Below are 25,422 nucleotides of genomic sequence, written 5' to 3'. Positions count from 1 at the left end.
CTGGGTGACTGAGTGAGACCCTGTCAAAAAAAAAAAAAAAAAGAAAAAAAGAAAAGGAAAGAAATTGCCAAGCAGAAGGTTGAGAGTATCTGCTGGTTTCTTTTGGTCGCATATGAAAAAGTTCAGATTCCCAGCACTTTGGGAGGCTGAAGCGGTTGGGAGGCTGAGGCAGTTGGATTACTTAAACTCAGGAGTTGGAGGGCAACGTGGGAAAACCCTGTCTTTACCAAAAATACAAAAATTAGCCAGGTGTGGTGGTGGACGCCTGTGGTCCCAGCTACTCAGGAGGCTAGGAGGGAGGATCGCTTGAGCCTGGAAAGTCAAGCCTGCAGCACAGTGAGCCGTGATCATTGTGCCACTGCACTCTAGCCTAGGTGATAGAGGGAGACCCAATCTCAAAAAAAAAGAAAAGAAAAAGTTCAGATAGAACTTAAGTACAGAAGTAACTGTTTAGTTTTTGAGTAGAATTTAGAGGAAAGATAGAGGGCCTGGAACAGTCTTTCCTTCCATCAAAAGGTTCACAAAATTTAAAAAGACCGTTAGGGAAATGACAAATGCCTGGGTACTACCAGTAAGACATGGCCTCAGAGTAAGGCTCAGATCAAGAGTCCACCTATTGGACTTTAGAACAATTTCAGGTGGTACCTCTTAGACCATCTGAGCTAGTTAAGAGGTCTTTTAAGGATTTTATGTGTATGCTCCCTAGACTTCTAAGAATTTTAAAAGCATTGAGCCATAGCATCTTGAATCTCAGTCCTACCAGAGAGGAATATATCTCAAAGAGATATATGGGTGTGGCTTTTTTTCTGATGGAGTGAACCAAAGTAAGAGTCATAGGAAATATACAATATGTTTAAGAAAATCGTATTAACAGAAACACTGTGAATTTGAATACAAGATACAGAGACAGTTGAAAATTAAGAGTCCTTGGGGCTCCCATCTTCTGTCAATTAAATATAGGTCCATAAAATGACTTATCAGCAATCATAGACCATTTCTTATAAAGAAGCAATGAGGACTCAGAGTGAAGAGAAAGGACCCCAGAGGGCAGAGCCAAGAGCTACTGAAAATCACTTCCAGGAAGCAGGACTGGGCCTTAATTAAGAAACTGGTTACATGTTTCCAGCTAGATTTCAGAATCACTATGGACAAGTGACTGCTATTGTTTCCTCTTCTCCCCTTTATAAATGGGAGAATGTACTATCTTATGCCTACTTCACCATTGTATATTGGTTCTACATGAGTAGATCACGTGTCTCTTTAGTTCACAAGTCTTTAAGAGGAAATGCACTTGAATATGGGCTGGACTTTGTGATTTGCTCCATCATGAGAATGTAGAGGAAGTAACAGTCTAGGACTTCCAAGGCTAACTTACGAAAAGCCTTGCAGTTTTTGTCCGGATGTCTGCATCTCTTGGCATGTTTCTTCCTTAGCGATTCCCTCTTGGAACCCAGTTGCCATGCTAATAAGAAGTCCAAGTCACATAAAGAAGTGTGCTGGTTTACAGCCCCCGCTGAGCTCCCAGCCAGCAGTCAGCATCAACTGCCAGCCATGTGGGTGAGCCTTCTTGAGCATCTGTCCAACTTAAATATCCAGATGACTCCGGCTCAGCTGCTATCTATTTGCAAACACAAATCCAAACTGAGAATCCACCAGCAAAGCTCGGTGAACCTACAGAACCCATTAAAACAATAATGAAATATTGTTTTAATCCATTAAGTGTGGAGTGCTTTGTCATACCGTAGTAGATAACTGTAAGACAAATAATAAAGACAAGAGGAAGAATCAATAAGATAGGAAAAATAAATAGAGGAATTAGCAAAAACAAAAGCTGGTTTATACAAAAGGCAAATGAGGTAGACACTTATCTGGTCAAATTGATTAGTAAAAGAAGTTGGAAATTAACAAAGTACAGAAATTTTTAAAAGGGGAACTAATATAGCCGCTACAGAGATTTAAAATACTAAAAGTATGTTATGAATAATTATTAACTAATAAAATAGAGAGCCTAAATAAAATGAATAAATTCTTTTAAAAATAACATGTCAAAATTAGTAACAAGGAGTAGAAAATTTGAATTCATTATAAACATTGAAGTAATTATCAAAGCCTTTTCCTCCCAAATAACCCTAAGCCCATATGGAATTAGAGATCAGCCTTATCAGATTTCTAAGAGTTTAATCCTTTCCTTCTTTTCTTTTTCTTTTATTTCTTTGATTTTTTTCTTGAGACAAGGCTATGTTGCTATGTTGCTCAGGCTGACCTCAACTCCTGGCCTCAAGCAACCCACCTGCCTCAGCCTGGTAGCTGGGATTATAGGAGTGTGCCACCATGAACAGCATGCCCTGATCTCTTCTTATACAATTGAGAAAAAAGATAAAGAAATAAAGTGGTCCAAGTCATCTTAATGAAGCTACTATAATCATGATTCCCAAACCAAATATGAAAGGAAAACTATAGCCCCATGGCCCACAACGAAAATAAATGCAAAAATGCTAAAATAAATACAGGTTGAACATCTTTAATCCAAAAATCTGAAATCTGTAATGCTCCAAAATCCAAAATTTTTTGAGTGCTGACATGACTTCACAAGTGGAAAATTCCACACCTGACCACAGTAAAAATGCAATCAAGACTTTATTTCATGCACAAAATCATTTAAAATAGTGCATAAAATTACCTTCTGGCTAAGTGTATAAAGTGTCTGTGCAACATAAATGAATTTCATGTTTAGGTTTGGGGCCCATTCCTAAAATATCTCATTATGTATACGCAAATATTCCAAAATCTGAAAAAAATCTGAAATCCAAAAGACTTCTAGTTCCAAGCATTTCAGATACGAGATATTCGACCTTTATTAATCAAATCCAACAGTGTAATAAAACCAAGAAATAAACAAAACCAAAACAAAACAGTGATAATAACGTGCCTGATCCTCTTTTTCCTATTTTTCTTTTCCCACGGCATATATCACTTCCTAGCTTATTAGGTATTGTATGTCAGTTGTTTAGTGTCCATCTCCCACCTGGAATATAAGCATGACAAAAACATGAATCTGGCTGGGTGCAGTGGCTCACGCCTGTCATCCCAGGACTTTGGGAGGCTGAGGTGGGCAGATCACCGGAGGTCAGGAGTTTAAGATGAGCCTGGCCAACATGGAGAAATCTCATCTCTACTAAAAATAGAAAAACTAGCTGAGTGTGGTGGCGGGCACCTGTAATCCCAGCTACTCAGGAGGCTGAGACAGGAGAATTGCTTGAACCCGGGAGGCAGAAGTTGCACTGAGCTGAGATTGAGCCACTGCACTCCAGCCTGGGTGACAGAGCAAGACTCTGTCTCAAAAAACAAAAACAAAAAAACAAAAAACAAAAAACAAAAACATGAATCTTAGTCTGCTTGGTTCACCAATCCTAGGCTCCTAAAACAGTCTGTAAATGTTTCTTCCAAGGATGAAAGAATGTGGCAAAACAGGACTTATGTTTTATTACATGGCATAGTCACCTGGACTTAACCCAAAATAAATCTGTCCTGAGGAATAGATAGGGACTTAGATGTCACAGAAGAGGGAAGAATCTTAAGAGGCAAATGAGAAGATGATGAGAGAACACAGTCATAAGTTAGTTTGTGAGTCAGAGGACCCATATCATACAAAGAACCCTGTTCTTTTGTGATTCACCAATTTCTTACGTTCCACAGTGAATGGTAAACCTCCTTATAGAAACAGGGGCCATCCAAGCTGGGACAGTCTTTCCCCTGGGAATTTGGAATTAATACCGGCAGAAAGAGAGTAGTCTGTTCCTTGAGTCCTTAGACTTGTAACACATCAACCCAGGAGCTATAGGTGATCTTTTTACCACATGGCCTGCAAAGCAGAGAACGGTGCTCTGCACTGAGAAAGAAGAAGAGAAAATAGACGCATAGAGAGGAACATGAGGAGAGATGGAGCCAGAGCTTCTAGCCCTGGTTCTGCTCTATTCCCACAGCCTGGAAGAGGTAGCTCAGCTCTCACATATTTTTTTCTTGCTTTTCAAAGTTATTTTGACTTTGTTTTCTTTTGCTTGCAATCAAAACTTACCATTGCAAACTTGATCTGGAAAGGCTGCTCCTTGGATCTCAAATTATGTTGCTTTTCACTGAAAGGTGATCATGGAATTTGGTCTTGCTGTATCTTGTGTCCGGGATTGGGGCCTTGCATCCTCTCCACAGCTGCCCTTTAACCAAAGATGATTCTGCCTAGTACTAAAGGGGTGCTGGTGGCTGTGGATGGCCCTGTCTTGGATGGAGCCCCAGAAAAGTCACTGGGCATGACTACTGTCCCTTTTGAAAGATTTCCTGTTTTCCAAGTTGACAGATCAACCACAGGGGCTGGAGGCAGGGAACCTAAGTCGGATTTATGCTGACTTCCTAGAACGAAATCAAACTTAAAGATATCACTAGAAGAAAGATGCATGCAGTTCTTTCCTGAGGGGCTGATACATCTCTAAAGAGCAGTTAAGTTGGGGAGGAACAGAACTTTTCACCCGAATTTAGTCATTCCTTTGAGTCATACAAGGCAAGGGCCTTATGGACTTAGGGTTTTATAAGGAGCATGCTCCACGTGTACTTTCCCACTCTCTGACCTCTTTTTCCTGAAGCTCTCTTCTTTCAGGTCGTTTAGTCTGATGTCGCTTCAGCGTCTCAGGCTTTGCAAATTTGAAAGCCTCAAGCCTCCACTGCTCAGTCAAAGCTGCTCTAGAGTGGGATGGAGAAGATGTGGATTGGGTTGGAGCTCAGGTTTTGAGTCTCATTCTGCCATTTACAGGATATGCGAGCTTGCACAGGTTACTTAACTTCTTCATGCTTCAGCTTCCTCATCTATAAAATGGGAATAAGGCTGTTCACGGTGGCTAACACCTCTAATCCCAGCACTTTGGGAAGCTGAGGTGAGAGGATTGCTTGAGCACAGGAGTGCAAAGTGGCAGTGAGCTAAGAAAGTGCCACTGCACTCCAGCCTGGGTGACAGAGTGAGACCCCATCTCTAAAATAATAAAATTAAATTAAACGGAATAATAATAATATATACCACATAGGGTTATTGTGAAAATTAAATGTGTCAACATCCATAGAACAAAAAGGTCAGTAGCAGGCGCACAGTAAATCCCCAGTAAATGCTAGCTACATCATTGTTGCTATTGTTACCAGTGGAGAGTGTCCAGGTTCTTGGTTTCTTGAACAAACAATTGGACAAAACACACAAAGCCAGGAAAGAATGAAGCAACAAAAGTGGAGATTTATTGAAAACAAAAGTACACTCCACAGAGTGGGAGTGGGCCTGAACAAATGGCTGAAGAGCCCAGTTACATAATTTTCTGGGGTTTAAATACCCTCTACAGGTTTCTCATCAGTTACTTGGTGTACACCCCATGTCAATGAAGTAGTGGTCTGTGATCAGTCTGATTGGTTGTGGGAGGGGACCAATCAGAGGCTGAAGTGAAGTTACAAAGTTACACTTTATGCAAATGTCTGATTGGTTGTGGAAATTGACCAATCAGAGGCTGAAGTTACTAAGTTATACTCCCATACAAATGAGGACCTGGCCCATGACCAGCCTGATTGATTGTGGGAGGGGACCAATCAGAGGTACTTTCAATTTTTCATCTGCCATGCAGGAAGGGGGGTTGCAAAAGGAGTAGCCTTTGTTCCTTTTGTTAGGTGTGGAAAGTTGGGGGTTTCCTTTTGATTTAGTTCTAGGAAGTCAGCATGAATTGGCTTTGGGTTCCCTGCCTCCGGACCCTATTCTCCTGTCTCACTATTACTTTTGGCCCTAACTTTATAAGTAAGGACAGCAGTGGCTGTTTCAATTCTAGGCCTTCATAGCTGCAAGAGCTGTAATGTTTTCTCTCTCACTGGCTTAAGCAGCAGGAACACCACCAAAGGGGCGCTGACAACCCATGTGAAAAGTGTTTTTCTTGCCAGGACTGGCTTTGTCCTTGAAAAGCAGTAACCCAGGCAAGCACTAAAATGCACTTGACTATTTTCTGGACTTGGCATGCATTTCAAGAAACAGCACACTAGCTGCAAATAGTTCTCTTTTAGCCTTGCAGATAGAAAAAAGATTCTGTTAAATTTCAAATTGCACCCTCTACTCCCTTCCAATACGGGATGGTTTCCCATTCATTCTGCCATTGTAACACAGCATCCCTGACAGATGTCTATCAGCCTAGCCTCTGTTTGAATAGCCCCCCGGATGGGCTCACTAGTTACCAATAATATTTGTTTCACTGCCAAGGATATTTGTTCCACAGGGATTCATTAGAAAAATTTTTTGTAGGTGTAACCAAAAGGGATTTCTTTGTTATTTTTACCCCTGGCCTTTACTTTTGCCTTTAAAGTAAATGATATTAAGCCATGATCCCTTTTTAGGCATGTGGCATTTTTCCTATATGACATTCAGGTTTAAGGACCTCAGCTCCTGTCATGTCCACTTTGCCAATCAGTTCTATTCTTGTTGGTTAAAACTAAATCCAGAAGAGCAAAAATCTCTTTAGCTGCCTGTTTTTCAAATGTACCCCATATTACTTCACAATGACACAGATATGATTACTTTTGATCAGGCCCCAAGTTGTGCCTAGGTTTTGAATGTCCACTTGCACACAGTTTACTTACTAAAAGGCATGGACATTGATACAGTTTGGTTTTGTGTTCCTGCCCAAATCTCATGTTGAATTGTAATCCCCAGTGTTGGAGGAGAGGTCTGGTGAAAGAATACTGTATCACAGGGATGGTTTCTAATGGTTTAGCACCATTCCCCTAGTGGTTCTAATGGTTTAGCACCATCTCCCCCAGGTTGTTTAAAAGTGTGGAGCACCTACCTCTCCCACCCCACTCAATCTGTCTCTCCTGCTGGCCATTGAAGATGCCCTTGCTTTCCCTTTGTCTTCCATTATGATTGTAAGTTTCCTGAGGCCTCCTCAGAAGCAGAAGCCTGTACAGCCCACAGAAACATGAGCTGATTAAACCTCTTTTCTTTATGAATTACCCAGTCTCAGGTAGTTCTTTATAGCAGTGGGAGAACAGACTAATACAGACGTCTTCAGCTTCAGCTGGAGTTATTCTTTCCAGGTGGACACTTTCACACAGCTCATTAATTGACCCCAATTGACCTTCTACAATTCCATCAGATTTTCTTATTTCCTCTTCACATCCTCCATGTGGACATTTAAGAATTAAACACCATACACACTTGCAGCATTGTTTCATGCTGCCCCTTCTACTTGTTTGATAGATAGGACTCTTTGAGACAAAGTGCACTTTCTAATTGGAGTATTTTGGTGCTTGATTCTTTCATGTAATATCTTGGATATAACCGTGAGATTGTACTTCTTTGTGTTAAAATGTCCAGGTCACATTCTTATGCATGCCCCATGCAGTGGGACATCAATATTGGACCCATTTTTCCATTAGTGCACTTGGGAATTACTGGACCCCTTCTCTTCTGGGCCTTTGCATGAGGTCCCTCACTCTGTGTGTGAAGCCAGTGAATCTCCTACTAAATCCCCTTTCTAGGCACTGGGAACATATTTCTTCTCTTTCTAGGAACTCACCATTCTGGTATTATATGCTGTGCTCCATTAAATCAAAGGTTTTGTATTGACACTACCTTTATTCATCACTAGACACCAAGTCATTTGTTCCCACTTCAATAATTGAGGGAAGTGACTGATGTATTTGCTGGGCCTTGGAAGGCTGGTCAGTGTTGTTCATCTTCATAAAGCACTGACTGCAATTATTCCTCTTGTTCAAAAGCATTCAGTGCTTCCCTCTTTGCAAGGTTGAAGGGAAATTCTTAGGCCTGCCATTATAAACTAATGTATAATCTGGTCTGTATCCAAGTCATCTTCTATGACATTATTTTTTCTTTTTGCTGAGATATTATTTATTTATTTATTTATTTATTTATTTATTTATTTATTTATTTATTTTGAGATGGAGTCTCACTCTGTAGCCCAGGCTGGAGTGCAGTGGCACTATCTCGGCTCACTACAAGCTCCACCTCCCAGGTTCATGCCATTCTCCTGCCTCAGCCTCCTGAGTAGCTGGGACTACAGGCGCCCGCCACCACGCTTGGCTAATTTTTTGTATTTTCAGTAGAGATGGGGTTTCACCATGTTAGCCAGGATGGTCTTGATCTCCTGACCTCGTGATCCTCCCGCCTCGGCCTCCCAAAGTGCTGGGATTACAGGTGTGAGCCACCGCGACCAGCCTATTTATTTATTTTTTTGAGACAAAGTACTGCTGTTGGTGCCCAGGCTGGAGTGCAATGGCGTGATCTCGGCTTACCGCAACCTCTGCCTCCCAGGTTCCAGCAATTCTCCTGCCTCAGCCTCCCAAGTAGCTGGGATTACAGGTGCCTGCCACCACACCCGGCTAATTTTTTGTATTTTTAGTAGAGACAGGGTTTCACCATGTTGGCCAGGCTGGTCTTAAACTCCTGACCTCAGGTGATCCGCCTGCCTCAGCCTCCCAAAGTGCTGGGATTACATGTGTGAGCCACCATGCCCTGCCAAGGTATAATATATAAACGGTGAAGTACACAAATCTTAAGTGTACGGTGTGATGGACTGCTACACTGTCTGTGCCTGGGTAACCACCATCCTGATTAAGACAGAAAATACTCCAGTAACCCAGTGCTCCCTCATGTGCTGTCCTAGTCAATGCCCTCTCAAAGGTAACCACTATTCTGAATTCTATCATCATACGTTCGTTTTTTTGCCTGTTTTTAGAACTTTATGTAAATGGAATCATACAGTATGTGCTCTGCAAGTCAGCTTAACTAAACCCTTTTCATTGTAAGCCACCTCTTTGTGTGTTAACTCTAGGATTCGATTGTAAACTCTTCAAAGGAAGGAAGTGTGTTTTGTGACTCTGATTATAGCCTTTTATCAACTCTTTTTGAGATTACAGCCGTAACTTCCCAACTGTCTTATCCAGGGGTGGTGTTTTCCAAGCCACCTTCTGACCTGCTTCCTGCCTCGTCTTCCTAGAGCACACATTCGTGCATGCCTCTTGCTAAAAAAAATTCCAATGATGGATGATAAAATCAAACTGTTGAGAATGAGATTCTAGACCAGCACTGTTCATTACAAATGCGTGCAAGCCACATATGCATTTTACATTTTTCTAGAAGCCACTAAAAAAAAGGAACAGGTGGAATGAATTTTAATAATTTATTTTATTTAACCCCATATAGCCAAAATATTCTCTGTGTAATCAACATAAAAAAGTATTGAAATACTTTCCATTCTTTTTCTCAGTGAGACTCAGTGGCCTCATCTGATAATATTTTGGATAATATTTTGTAGGTTTGTGGAAGATGAACACATCATGATGCTTGTGAAGCCCATTGTATTCCTTTCTATTGCTGCTGTAACAAATTGCCACAGACCTGGTGGCTTAAAACAACACATTTACGATTGTATCGTTCCAGAGATCAGAATTTTGAAATGTACTAACAGCAGAGTGTCAGCAGAGCTGCATTCTCTGTGGAGCCTCCAGGGGAGAACCTGTGTTTGCCTTTGCCAGCTCCCAGAGGCCACCTGCATTCCTTGGTGCCTGGCCCCTTCCTCCATCTTCAAAGCTGACAGTGTAGCATCTTCAAGTCTCTATCTCTGGCCTCTGCGTCTATCCTCACATCTCCTTCTCTGACTGTGACCCTCTTGCCTCTCCTTCCCATATTATAACTCTTGTGATTACATGGGTCCATGGGGTCAATCCAGTGTACTCTTCCCATCACAAGGTCTGTACCCTTAATCGCATCTGCAGAGTCCGTCTGCCACGTACGGCAACATCTTCACAGATCCCAAGGGCTCAGACGTGGACAGATTTGGGGGGATGGTCATTCTACCTGCCATGCCTGTGCTGGGCTTCCGTAAGCCCTCAATAAATGCTTTGTCTTACCATTATAAAACCTGGATTAAGGTCCTTAATAACATTGCATTATTTACAGGATTCTGTATTTGTGTTCTGTGGCTGTCTCATCCTACCACCTGGCAGAGCGCGCCGCGCATCTTGACAGACTCATGCAGTTCATTCATCAAGCACCTTCACTGTAGAAGTCATGGTTACTAAACACCCTCATGAGAGTGTACCGTCAAGTGTGGACCTAGACCAGGTGTTCAAATATTTATTAAATTAATGAAGCAAAACAGCTTACCTGATGCTTCTGAGGAACACGTTAATGCCTCAGTTCTCACCATCATCTCTCCCTGGAATGCCCTTTCCCACTTTTGCTTGTCAAAACTAATCTATCCTGAAAGACTACCTGCGTTGGCTTTTTTTTTTTTGAAATGAACAGATGAACATTGTATGTTTGAAATGAAGATATCTTTGACCTTGCTTGTTACTGGAGAAACTGCAAAATTGATGGCCTTTTTTTTTTTTTTTTTTTTTTAGCAATTTGATAACATTGTATGGTTACGAGACACTAATCTTTAACCTTGGCTTTTTCTTTCATAATTTTTCTTCACCGTAACTCCCTCCAGTATATATCTTTTTGTAGTCTTGTTATTTTTTTCTAAGCCACCCGAAGACATTTGAGAAATGAGGCCATAAGTAAGTCATTTAAAATGTATTACCCTCCTGTGTCAGGCAGGTCCTCTAGGAAGCAGATGCCAAGATTAAGTTAGAAGTGCAGAAAATCTGTTGGGGGTAATCCCTATGAAAGGTAAAGTGATGAGGGAGCAGGAGTGGGCAGGGAGAGCCATTAGACTGTGATGCAGGTCTGGCATCTAGGAAAGAAGAGAGAGAAGGAAACCTCTTTAGGAAAAGCCTCTGACTGCAGGGCAGGTCTAAGGCGGTCTCAGTCAGCCTGAGTTCTGATGCAAGACTGCCCATGCAGGAGTGCTGCTTGGGCAGAAATGGCCAGGCCCGAGAACCCCAGCTGAACTCTATCACAGGCTGGGGCTGCCCTGGAGGAGTGTGACATTGGGTCATATGTGGGAGTGATTAAAGCTGGAGGCTGTCAGCTAACTGGACTCCTTGAGGTGGGGCCTCTCCTGAAGGGAAATCTGGGTGGAGGTACCTCCCGACGACACTGAACACTCCTGGAGGCATATGCTGTCTTGTCCCCTGTGCAACCTTGGCCATACGACAAGTGTCCTGTTACTACAGGTTAAGCATCCCAAATTCGTAAACCTGAAATTTAAAACTTTGAGTACTGACATGCATGACACCCAAATAAAATGCTCAGTGGAGCATTTTGGATTTCAGATTTGGGATGCTCAACTGATAATGCAAATATTCCCAAACCTGAAAAAACCCCAAATCAGAAACACTTCTGGTCCCAAGCATTTTGGATAAGAGATACTCAACCTGTATTTCATAAATTAGTATTTCTTTTCATAGAACTAGCAGTAATGTAACAATAATAGCATGATGTCATAGAGCTTGGGCTTTAAACCCAGAAGGCTGTGAATTCACATCTCAGGATTTTTTTTCTGAAGCTAAACTACAGCTGGAATCTAGTGCAAATAATTAATTTCTTTAAACAGCCAAAATGGGATTAATAATGCTTCACTCTCAGAGTTGCCGGGAGGATTAAATAAAATGCCTAATTTCAGTGCCTGCCTTTTAGGAGGTGTTGTGTAAATGTCCTCTCCTTTGCTCACTCTTGAATAGTTTATTGTGGGATAAAGCACTTTTGTATATACCTTCTCATTTGATTTAGATTTGGCATAATTTCTAATAAATTGAGATTTTAAAAGGTGTGTGGCTGACTCAAGGCCACCCAAGCAAAAGCGAGGCAGAGCCAAGGCTTGAATTCAAAGCTTCTGGTTTCCATCCCAGCACTCTATGCACTATCGGCAGTTTTCAGGAAAATGAGCTGCAGTGTTCCATCATTACAGCCAATAGCAGAAATACGTGATGATGTATAGGTAGAATACAGTGACACAGTGGGCAGGGAGATATATTGGGCTGAAAATCTGAAAAACAATACAAATTACTAAACATTCTGAATGAAAAGTGAATAAAGGGAGTATTGCATATATTTTATCAAATAAGCTTATTGAGGTTGGGTGCGGTGGCTCACACCTGTAATCCTAGCACTTTGGGATGCCGAGGCAGATAGATTGCTTCAGCTCAGGAGTCTGAGACCAGCCTGGCCAACATCGTGAAACCCTGTTTCAATTACAAAAATTAGCCAGGCATGGTGGCTCATGCCTGTACTCCCAGCTACTTGGGACTGAGGTGGGAGGATCACTTGAGCCCAAAAGGCAGAGGTTGCAGCGAGCCAAGATAACGCCACTGCACTCCAGCTGGGGCGACAGAGTGAGACCCTGTCTCAAAAAAAAAAAAAAAAAAAAAAAAAAAAAAAAAAAAAAATCCAAAAAACTAAAAAAACACAAAAAACAAAAACAAATAAGCTTATTGATAATATAGGGAGATTTTAGGCCTAAACAGTCTAGCCATAATACTAAGAAAAATGGCTTTTCCTAGGCTTGAAAATATAACAGAAAAACAATTTATTTCCAGAAAGATTCACTGACATCTACCACTGTGATTCTGCTTTCTGTCTCCTGCCTTGGATGTTACATGCAGTGTTTGAAGGATGGTCCTTGTGTGTAGGATGCTTGAGCTAAAAATGCCTGCCAAAGCCACCCCTTCCTGTGCTTCGTCATAATTTATTGCTAAGATGTTTATGTTCTCTGGTTTTGAGGTGCTAGAGATCCTGACTAAAAGTGGCTTCCTCATAAATGAAGATAAGTTAAAGTCATTGTGAGTATACACTACAGGGCTTTGTTGCTTTTATGCCTTTCATAACTTGAGATGGCTTTTTTAGCCAAGCCATCTCAATAGTTTCTTTTCCTCTACGATTTACAAACTGAGCTGACCAGTTTGCCAGCAAAGTTAACTGACACAAGATGGTATTCTTCACAGCTGTGAAGTGTCCATAAAGTCTCTTATCTGTGTGGCGTTCTCAAGGTTAGTTTCATTCCTGTGTCCCGTGAGTTTAAGTCAAATATACCGACAGTGTCCTCACTGCATTCTCCCCTCCAGTCTTCTTGGGGGTACACCTAGGAATAGCTTTAGTCACTCTACCTACTTTGTGTTTTCTGGAAACATTTTCAGTCAATCCTAAGCCTGAACACTCATACTTACTGTTCTTCGATCATATTGTAGATTTTCCTACTTAGGTATTTCTCATGCCTTTCTTCACATCTCTGCTCCTTGAAATGCTACTTATTCTTCAAAAGGCAGCTGAAATGGCCTCTTAGCTACACTCCCAACAACAAAACAATAATGATTTTTCCTAAATCCTGAAGAATTTGGCTTGGATATTTTTATGAAACTTATTAGAACACTCTGTAAAACAGTTACTTGTGCTCAGATCTGATCTTTGTTTCATTTTTTAAGTTCCTTCAAGGCAAAGATTGTTTTAAATTTCTCATAAATGCTTAACACAAATGTCATTAAATTTGTCAGTAATTTCTATATTGACAAATTAAGTCCTATATTTCCCACAGTTGGAATTTAGAACAAAATGTGATTATAACTTTTGCTAGTCTTGGCCAGGCGCAGTGGCTCATGCCTGTAATACCAGAACTTTGGGAGGCCGGAGGCAAGCAGATCACCTGAGGTCAGGAGTTCAAGACCAGCCTGGTGAAACCCCATCCCTACTAAAAATACAAAAATTAGCTGGGTGAGGTGGCGTATGCCTGTAGTCCCAGCTCCTTGGGAGGCTGAGGCAGGAGAATCGCTTGAACCTGGGAGGTGGAGGTTGCAGTGAGCCAAGATGGTGCCACTGCACTCCAGCGTGGACAGCAGAGTAAGACTGTCTCAAAAACAACAACAAAAAAACTTTTGCTAATCTGATGTATGATGAGTCAACAATCAATAATTTGGCAATTTCATGACTCGTGTCGAAAAGATGTACCTAAACACACCATTGTCTATAGAAAATGAATAAAAAATTAGTGATTTTATTACTTTATATAAAGTTCAAAAAGGGGCTGGGTGTAATGGCTCACGCCTATAATCCTAGCACTTTGGGAGGCCGAAGCAGGGGGGATTGCTTGAGTCTAGGAGTTTGAGACCAGCCTTGGCAACATGGCAAAACCCCATCTCTACAAAAATTACAAAATTAGCTGGGCATGGTGCTGGTGCATGCCTGTAGTCCCAGCTACTCAGGGGGCTGAGGCTGGAGGATCGCTTGAGCCCAGGTGGAGGCTGCAGTGAGCTGAGATCACGCCACTGTACTCCAGCCTGGGTGACAGTGTAAGACCCTGTCTCATAAATAAATAAAGTTAAAAATGCTGCTAGTTAAAATAGAAGTTGATTAATTTCCTAAATGTTTTCTTCTGTGTTTGGTATGAATACATTTACCTATGAATATATATATATATTTTTATGATCTTCTGCTTAGGGTTTAAGATTCCAACATTGCACTTCATTACTATTCTTATTTTCCCTAACAGTTATGAAAATTATGATTGTGTTGTGTTAGTAAATTTCTTTCTGAGGAAAACTGGACTTTTAGACCTTAAAGGTGTTTAAATTTTGTTTCTTAAACAACACCTCCCACAGTGGTAGACTTTATCACTGTATAAAAATGTACAGTGGTTTTATTGACATGTACATTCCAATATGTTTACAGCTGCAAGATAATGAGGCACACTCAGTATTGCACTTCATTAAAATTTCAGGCTCAAACTTAACCTAGAAGTTTAAATGAAATTGCATTTGTAATTTAGTAATTCTTATACAGGACAAACATTGATATCTTTATATACAGTGTGATACTTATTACATTTATATGCTGTCCTAACACAATTTTTTTTTTTTAAATAACAGTCTAGGAAATAAACCAGAATATTCCTCTTTTTATCCCCACCCGTGATGCAATTGTACAGGATTACAAAAAGGCAGTATACAATAAACAATGATTATTTTTCTTTTTTGCTTGAAAGCCGGCATCGTTCTTAGTCCATGGGCATGGTGATTCTTTTATATCAATTATCTATAAATGTCCAATGCTTCACAGGCCAATGACGGTAATGGCCACATGCAAACACCTCACAAGTTTGATGTCATTTGTTCAAAAGAAGATAAACCAAAATAACGGGGAAACTTTTCATAGCAAGAATTATGTACATGGTATTTGGCATCCTTCTTGCACTGTGAATGGTTCATTTTCATGGATGTAAAAATGGTCCCGTCCTTATCCTGAGCAGAGTTTAAACTTCACCACATCCTCTTGGGGGATGAAGGCAACTTTTCTCTCTGTAGACAAAGGATCTGAGTGTTCTAAAAAGTGTGGGCATTTCTGCACACTCCACATCCCAGAGCAAACTCTTCCCCAGTGGGTGGATGAACAACATGGAGTGGACATTCAGTTCCTTCTAACTGCTTGCCTTTGGGACCTGTATAAATTTGAAGGAGGCAAAGGAAAATAATGTTTTAAGAATACACACATATAAACCTCACAGAAATATAAATCACTGATAGGTTATTCAAAGAAATAACAGACTATGGTTATACAAATATAACATTTAGAATTTTTTCTTCTAATCAAAAAAGTAAAAAATGTTCACTATAAAAAATTCAACAGAGATATGTATAATGGAAGAAGTGATAGGGTCCCTTACTCACTATATCCTGCCTAGAGAGGATCACTTCGAGCTACAGATCTTTTTCTATTAATAAATGCATCGGATATATCATTTTAAAACAGAGTAATGAGCAAAAAAGGTCACAAAACCCCTCAATTTAGTCTGGCAGAACATTATTTTTCTGAATAGAAAACAGGGAGATTTTTGTGTAGAATGTTTTTCTATAAGTAAAAACAAATTTAAGTTTAAAGAAGCCATGTTTTCCCTTTTATTTTTACTGATGAAAAAGCATACACTGGTAAAATGGGAAGGCCAATGATTTTTTTTTAAAAGTACCTGAAGGATATTAGCAGGAAAGTGAAAGTTGATCAGGTTAAAAACATGAACAATATTATAAAATACAAGTGGAAAAAACACTTTGGGGAAGATATGAATTTGTTGATAATAATCAAAGTAGGCCTATAAAATGTGCCAAAAACACTATTTTAAAAAAGAAAATTATTACATTAATGTGCTTCACGTCATGGGTTTCATATCATTTAGAAAAGATTTTTAGTTTCTTTAGAAACGAGGAGGCTTACTTTGTCAGGAAAACACGCTAGGCTTATACTTGAAAGCAGAGTCCCTATTTAATAGTAGATGAAGTAACAGGAACTCTGCATTAGTTTTCTACAGCTAGTTTTCAAAATAATAAATGTAAATTCTGATTGTGCTTGAGAGAAAAATATCACGAGATTGGATGGAATGAGCTTACACTGATCAATGAGGAATGACGTCGCATTTACTTTACCTTTTCTAGGTTTAAAAACATTTCTGATATAAGAGAAGGAAACCATGATGGATAAAAGGCTAGCATTTATAAAGCTCTTAGCCTGCACAGTATAATACCCAATAAATGTTGGCTATTACTACTATTACTGAACAACCACAAACTGAGGCCTTATCTAGAGGAATAAAAAGTAAGTTCCATATAAGAGTAAGACCAAGACATGAGAGTAAGTGTCAAACTGAAGACAGCTAATCTCAGACAGAGAAGTCAACTTCAGGTTAGAGCTAATAGGCATGAGAGTGGCAATGAGTGCCACCTCAGACAAATGCAGGCACAGACCCTAGGATGGGTCAGCATGGGAGGATGCCAGAGGTTTGCTAGAAAGTTAATTATTCCTGTTAGAAAGTAGTTCAGTAGCTCCTGCTCCAAATCACACTGCAGATTGGTGCCCACCCCACCAGTGGGTGGGGGAGAGTGGGCAGGATGGGGACGGCACTCAATGGCAGATCTAGTTCAGATACACAACATATCAATGGTGGTGACACAAACTGCAGCCCTAAGTTTTTTCAAGGAAAAAATGAGTCATTTACTCAACAAATATTTACCGCATGCCTAATACATGAAGGGCATTGTTAGGTACTTGGGATTAAAGAGGAAAAGTGCATGGCTCCCATCTTCAAAGTGTTTATAATCCAACATGATGGTGAGAAATAAAAATAGTGAAAACATATCTGCAAACATCTGAGTGCTTACTACTGAGGCACTGTTCTAGTATATCAACTACTTAACCGTTTAACAGTCATAGGAGGCAGAAATGATTATCCTCATTTTGTAGATATGAAACTGAAGTAAAATTAATTTTTCTGATTCTTAAATACCTCATATTTAAAATAGACACAGCAATACCTAACTCATGGGGTGCCGTGAAGATTAAGTATCCTGGCACGAGAAGGTAGTCAATAAATATTTTAGAAAGAAATGGATAGAGGGATTATGCTATGGTCTGGATGTTTTTGTGCCCCTCCAAATTTATATACTGACGTGTTAATGAAAGGAGTTAGTTTGCCTTAGGTATATAGCAAGGGAAGGGTCCCCGGAGAGCCCCAGGTCCACAAGTCAGTGCCTCATCCCCATATAACATCAAAACCAGCTAGGGAAAAAAAGGCTGCAGGCATCGATGAGGGAACTAGCACAGGGCATTGTGCCTAAAGACATGCCCACAGCTGCACAGATAGAAAAACCTCCAATCAGATAAAGGACCGGACCTGGGATAGAAATGCCTTTGTCCTTTGTATAGTCAGGGGGCTCTCTCCTTTTGTGGGCATAGGCACAGTGGGCTCCAGTGGGTTCCTGGGCCAGGGTCCTGGGCCAAGCTGAGTCACGCTGAGGGCCAAGACAGCCCGCAGACTAAGCACATTCCTTCCCCTTTCCAGTCCGTAAAAACCCTGGGCCCCAGCCTCATAGGGAGCATCCTGTTTGGGCCCCCCTCTCTGCTGGCAGAGAGCTTTCTTCTTTTGCTTATTAAACTTTCGCTCTAACCTCACCTTTGTATCTGTGCTCCTTAATCTTCTTGGAGGTAAGACAAAGAACTCCGGGCATTACCTCAGACAATGAGAGACTGTTGTATCTTGGTGCACTGCTGAGACTACAACATTAACACCAATGTTACGGTGTTAGGAGGCGGAGCTGTGGGAGGTGATGAGGTCATGGGGTGGAACCCATGAATGGGATTAGTGCTCTTCCTATCAATGAGACCCAGGAGAGGCCCCCTGCCCTTCCACAACAGCAAGAAAGTGCCACCTATGAGGCTGAGAGTGGGCCCTCACCAGATACCTCAACTGCTAATTCCTAGATCTTAGACTTCCTGGTCTCCAGAACTGTGAGAATAAATTTCCACTGTTTATAAGCCACCCAGTTTACAGTATTTTGTTATAGCAGCTTGAATGGATGAAGACTGATTATCTAAAAATATTAGAATTAACAGGGTTGAGAGTGGTTAGAGAATTGCTTCTTCTGTCCTTCTAAGTAAACTGTATATGGCCATCTTCCCTACTCACATCCCTGTGGGATCTCTTTTATTCTATTCCAGTTCTCTAAATGAATGGATGAGTTAGAGGGATGTGTGAGGCTGGGAGAGTATACCTCAATCTCAGTGTATGTTCTTAGGCCAGTTCATTAACCTCCCTAGCCCTCAATTTTCCATTTGATAACATAGGGATAATACCATCTACTTGTAGATTGTAAACATTGAGCAAATATGTGTGAAAATGCCCAGGACCGAGGTCATTCCTTCCTTCTGCCAACTCTGGCTCCTCCCCTGCCCCCTCCTGTAATTCCTTGGTGTTGGCTGCCCTGATTGTGTGAGGCAACCTGACCCTCCTCTCTCAGCTGCTACCCACCACTGAGTTCTCTGAAAGTGTTTCATTGTTAACTTCCTTATTTTTAGCATTCTTGTTTCTGTTTTTTAACACAGAGGAAACTTTAAGTAAAATCTAGATTTCCCCTGAAGACACTGCTTGCCTTAAATCTTTCTCAACTGGAGGCTGGTTATCTCCCAAGCTCCTCCAGGTCATATGGCTACAACATGTGACTGATTTTTCTCTTGGTTCCTATTTCTTTCCAGACCACAACCTACAACTTTCATTCAATAACTGCCCTTCCTCCAAGCTCAAGTCATCTAGAGTCATTTAGAATACTGCCCTTTCCACACTCCCTTCACTTGCTGACCTCCAGCATATCACCCCCTCCCTCCAAGCATGGCTCACATCTCTGTTCTATCCATTATCCTCCATAACCTGGCTTCACATCATTCTAACCTTGCTTCTTTCAAAGCCTGCTACTTCTATTAAAAAAATAGTATTTGAGGAGAAACAGTAAAACAATTTTTATTTGGCATGAGCAAATGGTAAAAAGTAGTCATACTTGAAAAAACCCTACTTATCTTTATTTTGAAATGGATAGTATATGTTTCACATGGTTTAAAATCAAAATGTTAAAAATGGTAACACAATTGGAAGCCACTTTCCTTAGTCTCTACCCTCATCTTTTTCTTGCTTTTCCAAATAGTCAATCAATAGTATTAGTTTCTTGAGTATCTTTCCAGGGGTTTCTTTATGTAAATATAAACAAATACGACTAGATAGTCTCATTTTCCCTCTTACAAAAGGCAGCATACTACATATGCTGTTCTGCAATTTGCTTTTTTTTTTTTTTTTTTTTTTGAAACAGCTCTGTTGCCCAGGCTGGAATGCAGTGGTGCAATCTTGGCTCACTGCAACCTCTGCCTCTCAGGCTCAAGCAATTCTCTGGCCTCAGCCTCATGAGTAGCTCGGATTACAGGTGCCCGCCACCATGCCTGGTAATTTTTGTATTTTTAGTAGAGATGGGGTTTCACCATGTTGGCCAGGCTGGTCTCGTACTCCTGACCTCAAGTGATCCACCTGCCTCGGTCTCCCATAGTGCTGGGATTACAGGTGTCAGCCACACCACTCGGCCTAATTTACTTTTTTCATCTGATGCCATCTCCTAAAGATCTTTCCAAACCAGCACACAGAAACACCATCCTCACTTTTTTTTTTTTTAACTGATGCATAATATTAGCCACTACCCTATTGGATACTAGCATTGTTTATACATTTTTATTATCATAGCAAAGCTGTAGTTAATAACCTTGTTTACTTGCCCTTTTTTATTGTCCTCACATTTGTAGCTATATCCCTGAAGAGGGAGTGCTGAAGGGTTGATACACTGGTAATTTTGAGAGGCACTATTGTGTCCGGAATTGGTGGGTTCTTGGTCTCACTGACTTCAAGAATGACGCCACAGACCCTGGCGGTGAGTGTTACAGTTCTTAAGGTGGTGCGTCTGGAGTTTGTTCCTTCTGATGTTCGGATGTGTTCGGAGTTTCTTCCTTCTGGTGGGTGTGGGGCCCGCCAAGCCCATGCCCACCCGGAACTCCAGCTGGCCCGCAAGCGCCCTGCGCAGCCTGGGTTCCCACTCGCGCCTCTCCCTCCACACCTCCCTGCAAGCTGAGGGAGCCGGCTCCGGCCTTGGCCAACCCAGAAAGGGGCTCCCACAGTGCAGTGGCGGGCTGAAGGGCTCCTCGAGTGCCACCAAAGTGGGAGCCCAGGCAGAGGAGGTGCTGAGAGCGAGCGAGGGCTGTGAGGACTGCCAGCACGCTGTCACCTCTCACTATCAAGCTGTTTTCCAGAGAGGTCTATCACTTGCACTCTGATAAGCAGCAGATGGCAGTGTGTGTCTTCCAGCTTTGACAACATGGTATATTGTGTTGTATGTACTTGTGCATGTATTTTCACTAATTTCAGATACATCTTTTTTTTGTTTGTTTTTGTTTTTTTTTTTTTTTTTTTTTTTTTTTGAGACGGAGTCTCGCTCTGTCGCCCAGGCTGGAGTGCAGTGGCGCAATCTCGGCTCACTGCAAGCTCCGCCTCCCGGGTTCACGCCATTCTCCTGCCTCAGCCTCTCCGAGTAGCTGGGACTACAGGCGCTCGCCACCACGCCCGGCTAATTTTTTGTATTTTTAGTAGAGACGGGGTTTCACTGTGGTCTCGATCTCCTGACCTCGTGATCCGCCCGCCTCGGCCTCCCAAAGTGCTGGGATTACAAGCGTGAGCCACCGCGCCCGGCCTGTTTTTGTTTTTTTTGAGACGGAGTCTCGCTCTATCGCCCAGGCTGGAGTGCAGTGGCGCAATCTCGGCTCACTGCAAGCTCCGCCTCCCGGGTTCACGCCATTCTCCTGCCTCAGCCTCTCCGAGTAGCTGGGACTACAGGCGCCCGCCACCACGCCCGGCTAATTTTTTGTATTTTTAGTAGAGACGGGGTTTCACTGTGGTCTCGATCTCCTGACCTCGTGATCTGCCCGCCTTGGCCTCCCAAAGTGCTGGGATTACAAGTGTGAGCCACCGCGCCTGGCCTCAGATACATCTTATGTAAAATTCTCTCCTATGGTTGCACGGACCTCTCCTTTCACTTCTCTCACTTCCGTGAAGCCTGGTATTCCACCTCACTATTACCACCAGCCTCCTGTCCTCTTCCAGTATTTTCAGCTTCTTTTTGGTTTCATACTTCTTTCCGCTCAGCCTGCTTTCCATAGACAATAATTTCTCCTGTATTCTGAGTGGTTTCTTTAATTCACTTGACTTTCTGATGCTCACTACACTGCTGATTCCCAGCCATTCTGGATTAAATCACTTGTTCATTTTATGGCAATGTTTCCAGGCTTCATTAAAAAAAAAAATCAGAATCCTTTTAAGTGGTTCTGTAATATTGAACTTCATATAACTTTTTAGTGCTGAACAGCCATCTTTTCACCAATCCTTAGTAGACTTCATTCTCACTCCCCAAGAGATCTGCTCTGTCACAGCTAACTTCTCACTCACGATGATGAGCTTGCTTCCTAATTCACCCAGAAAGTCATAAGCTTACAAGGATCAAGGAACTCCTCCTGCTTCTTTAGGCTAGTTTGAATTGAGTTTCTGTCACTTGAAACAGAGCTTTCATATAATGTTTACATAAAACTATGGTATATAGATCATAATCGTGATTTTAAAATATTAAAAGCATACCTGCAGGACAGTGTGGTAGTTCTTCCTTAGGAATGCTAGTCATTCTTTGAAAATCATCATGACAAGCATTACAAAAATGTGTTGTTCCAAAACAGAAAAAAACAGCCACTGAACAGCAGTAGCGACATTTATATTCCAAAAAGTCTGTGCCATGTTTAGGACACATCTATAGCAAAAGAGAAGAGACAGACACAAGATCATAGTGAGACTATTTCAATCACACTTAAGATAGGCATATACATAGACAGCTCATTAATTCATATTTTGAGGGCCTACATAACTCTAAAAATTGATTGAAAAACTGATGATACACATGTTTGAAAACCAACAAATAAATATGTGGCTCTGCCCAAAAGGTCTGGACAAAGATCCAAGTTCTAATCCCATTTCCATCATAATCTATCTGATTAATAAGCAAGCTACTTAATTTCTTTACGAATGTTTTATGGCCTGTCAAACTGAAAATTAATGAAATTAACCTCTCTCATAATCTCACAGATGTACTGTGAACATTTCACTGAACAGGGGAAAACCTAAAAGTTTCACTGCAGGTTTAAGAAACTAAGAAAATAAGTAAATTTATTACACTGTTTAACTATGGTGATCATTTCATGGAAGACAAAATTATAAAATAAAAATATCACCCAAAGGAAATAATATATATGAAATAACGTGAAAAATTATACAACACTGAACAAATATCAGAAAATACTGAGGAGAAAAGCCTGATTTACGTTCCCACCATATTATTGTTTAAAAAATAATACTATTTAACATTTCTAAACTGTTGTTTCTAATAAAATGTTCTGCCTACCTGAGCCCTGGAAACATCAGAACAGGCACCACAAATAAGCTCTCTGGGATCATAATCATCTCCCTGTCCAGCCTCAGCATCGCAGCGAGCTTCACCACCAAAATATGCCTGTGGAGAAAACACATCTAGATTACAGCAGGAAAAAAGAAAACTCTGGCATGGGAGATACAGTATGGGCATAGTGAAAGTAAGATCAAGGGGTTTTAGAAAATACTATTATCTACTAGACCATCCCTTGAAATGCCAAGTGCATGCTTGCTGACTGTATGTAGGGTGGATCAGGGTAAGAAATAAAGCTATTTCTTCTTTCTTTTTCTTTCTTCCCCTCCTACCTTCCTTCCCTCCTTCCCTTCCTTCCCTCCTTCCCTTCCTTCCCTTCTCTTCTCCTCTTCCTCCTCTCTCTCTCTCTCTCTCTGTTTCTTTGAGACGGGCTCTCACTCTTGCCCAGGCTGGAGCACAGTGGCGCAATCATGGCTCTCGACAGCCTCAACCTCTTGGGCTCAGGCAATCCGCCCAACTCAGCCTCCTAAGTGGCTAGGATCCTAGGTGCACGCCACCATGCCCGGCTAATTGTTTAATTATCTGTAGAGATAGGGTCTCCCTATGCTGCCCAGGCTGGTCTCAAACTCCTGGGCTCAGGTGATCCTCTTGCCTTGGCCTCCCAAAGTGCTGGGATTATTGGCATGAGCCACCATGCCTGGCCTAAAGCTATTTCGACGCTCAGATGGATTCAAGCTTAAAGCAGGGAGTTACATTGTCCTGTCAAAACAAAAAAGTATAATATTCCAAATAAATAATCAACAGAATATTAAGTAGTAAAAGCTATGCTTTTTTCAGGGTAAAGTTTGAGAAATTTTTCTCATTTTGAAATATTAAAATACATATTCCCTTCTACTGTTTTAATAAATATGCTTAGCAATTCCCAATTTATAATACTGTAGAACAAAATATGCATAAAGTAATTAGTATAGAATTATAATTCCAAGGCTAATGGGAAAGAAAAAAGTAATTTTAAGCATCTTCTGATCACACATTTTTTACGAAGAAAAGGCCGGCTGGGCATGGTGGTTCACACCTGTAATCCCAGCACTTTGGGAGCGTGAGGCAGACAGATTCCTTGAGCTCAGGAGTTCAAGACCAGCCTGGGCAACATGGCAAAACCCATCTCTATCAAAAATACAAACAAACACAAAAATTAACCAGGCGTGATGGTGTGGACCTGTGGTCCCAGCTACTCAGGAGGCTGAGGTGAGAGGCCTGTTTGAGCCCAGGAGATGGAGGCTGCAGTGAGCTGAGATCATGCCACTGCACTCCAGCCTGGGTGATACGGTGAGACCCCGTCTCAAAAAAAAAAAAAAAAGACAAATTTGATAATTCTATTCAGAATTCTGCTCATAGTTATAAAGTTATGCAATAGGCAGGAACTCAACAGTTGCCAATACAGACACTTGAATAAATAGAATTTGAATAAATAAAATTATCATGAATAAATAAAAATATCACGATGGGTGATTTATCTGTATTTGCCCTGGGCAGAGATTAAGTGAGGCCAAGGAACTGGGACAATTTGCATGCACTGATTGTCTCATAGTCAAAAAGCTATGTCCGGATTGGGAATAAACAAACTGAGTCAATATAAATCTATTATCTATACTAGAAAAACAGGTCCAAAGACAGGATCCATTGATGCAGAGGTTATAAACGGTCATTTACCAGCTAAACCTAACCCTGGAAGTATTTCGGTTTGTCTTGGGGACTGCTTACTCCAGCTGTTTCACTTTTCTATATACTCTGCTTGGCTTCCTGAACATTTGACTGCTACCCTGTAATAGCACAATATTCATTTATAATGTTTAGTACATGAAACACACAGAAATACTATTTTATTATTTGTAACAATACAGGCTTCATAAATGTGCACTATTGGGTGTGCATATATTTATCTGCCTTTCTGGCTATCATCGCTCCACTTAGACATCCATTCATCCTCTGTATTTTCCTTTTGCTACATTGGGGGACTATGCACTTTTCTCATGTAGTCATTCTTTCACTCATTTATTCATTCTTCACTTAACTCTGTATCTAGTAAGTGCCAAGTACTAGAGATGGAAAAATGAAAAAACATAGTCTTTGTCCTCATGGAACTTATCAAGTAGGGCAGACAGATAAGTGGTCCAGTAGTCATAATGCAGAATAGGGAGTACTATGCTAGATGCCTGCAAGATACCAAAATCATGTGGTGGTGGTGTTGATGGAAGTGAGATGGGGGCATGTTACAGAGGAGGTGAAACCTGAGCTGAAGCCTGAGGTATGACAAGACAGATTAGGCTCTGCATGACAGCATGTGTGTATGGGGTTGGGGGTGGCAGGTCAGAGTAAAATATGCAGGGGGAGGTAGAGAAGAGCATCCTTTGAACAGCAATGGCCTGTGCAATGGCATGGGGGTGTCAGTGGGTGAGCAGACAGGGCTGAGTTTGAGAAGTGCAAGTTATTTGGTATGTTGTAGCAAATGGAGAGCAAATGGTAGCATCTTGGGAGATGAGACTGGAGAGGGAGACTGGGCTACCGTATTGTAAGTAGAAGAGTGATCCAATTAGATTTTAGATCTAGAAGTATTAATTAGCAGCAGTGTAAGGGATGCAACAGAGGAATTAGGGGTTCTACACC

General features: G+C 41.3%; 1 protein-coding gene across 23 annotated transcripts in view; it reads right to left on the bottom strand.

The window, feature by feature from the left end:
- Window positions 1-14,565: 14,565 nt before the first annotated feature.
- Window positions 14,566-25,422, bottom strand: part of MYCBP2 (MYC binding protein 2) — a 284,800-nt gene continuing 273,943 nt past the window's right edge. For all 23 annotated transcript variants that reach the window (XM_055244152.2, XM_055244162.2, XM_055244155.2 and 20 more), the window contains 3 exons: window positions 22,756-22,863; window positions 21,942-22,107; window positions 14,566-15,398 (listed from right to left, as the gene is read on the bottom strand). In XM_055244152.2, coding sequence (XP_055100127.2) covers window positions 15,283-15,398; window positions 21,942-22,107; window positions 22,756-22,863 — 390 coding nt within the window. In that variant the 3' untranslated portion in view covers window positions 14,566-15,282. The remainder of the gene's footprint in view (window positions 15,399-21,941; window positions 22,108-22,755; window positions 22,864-25,422) is intronic.

Source organism: Symphalangus syndactylus, chromosome 15 (genome assembly GCF_028878055.3).
Source record: "Symphalangus syndactylus isolate Jambi chromosome 15, NHGRI_mSymSyn1-v2.1_pri, whole genome shotgun sequence".
NCBI classification, from domain to species: domain Eukaryota; kingdom Metazoa; phylum Chordata; class Mammalia; order Primates; family Hylobatidae; genus Symphalangus; species Symphalangus syndactylus.
This window is presented reverse-complemented; position numbering and strand designations above follow the sequence as displayed.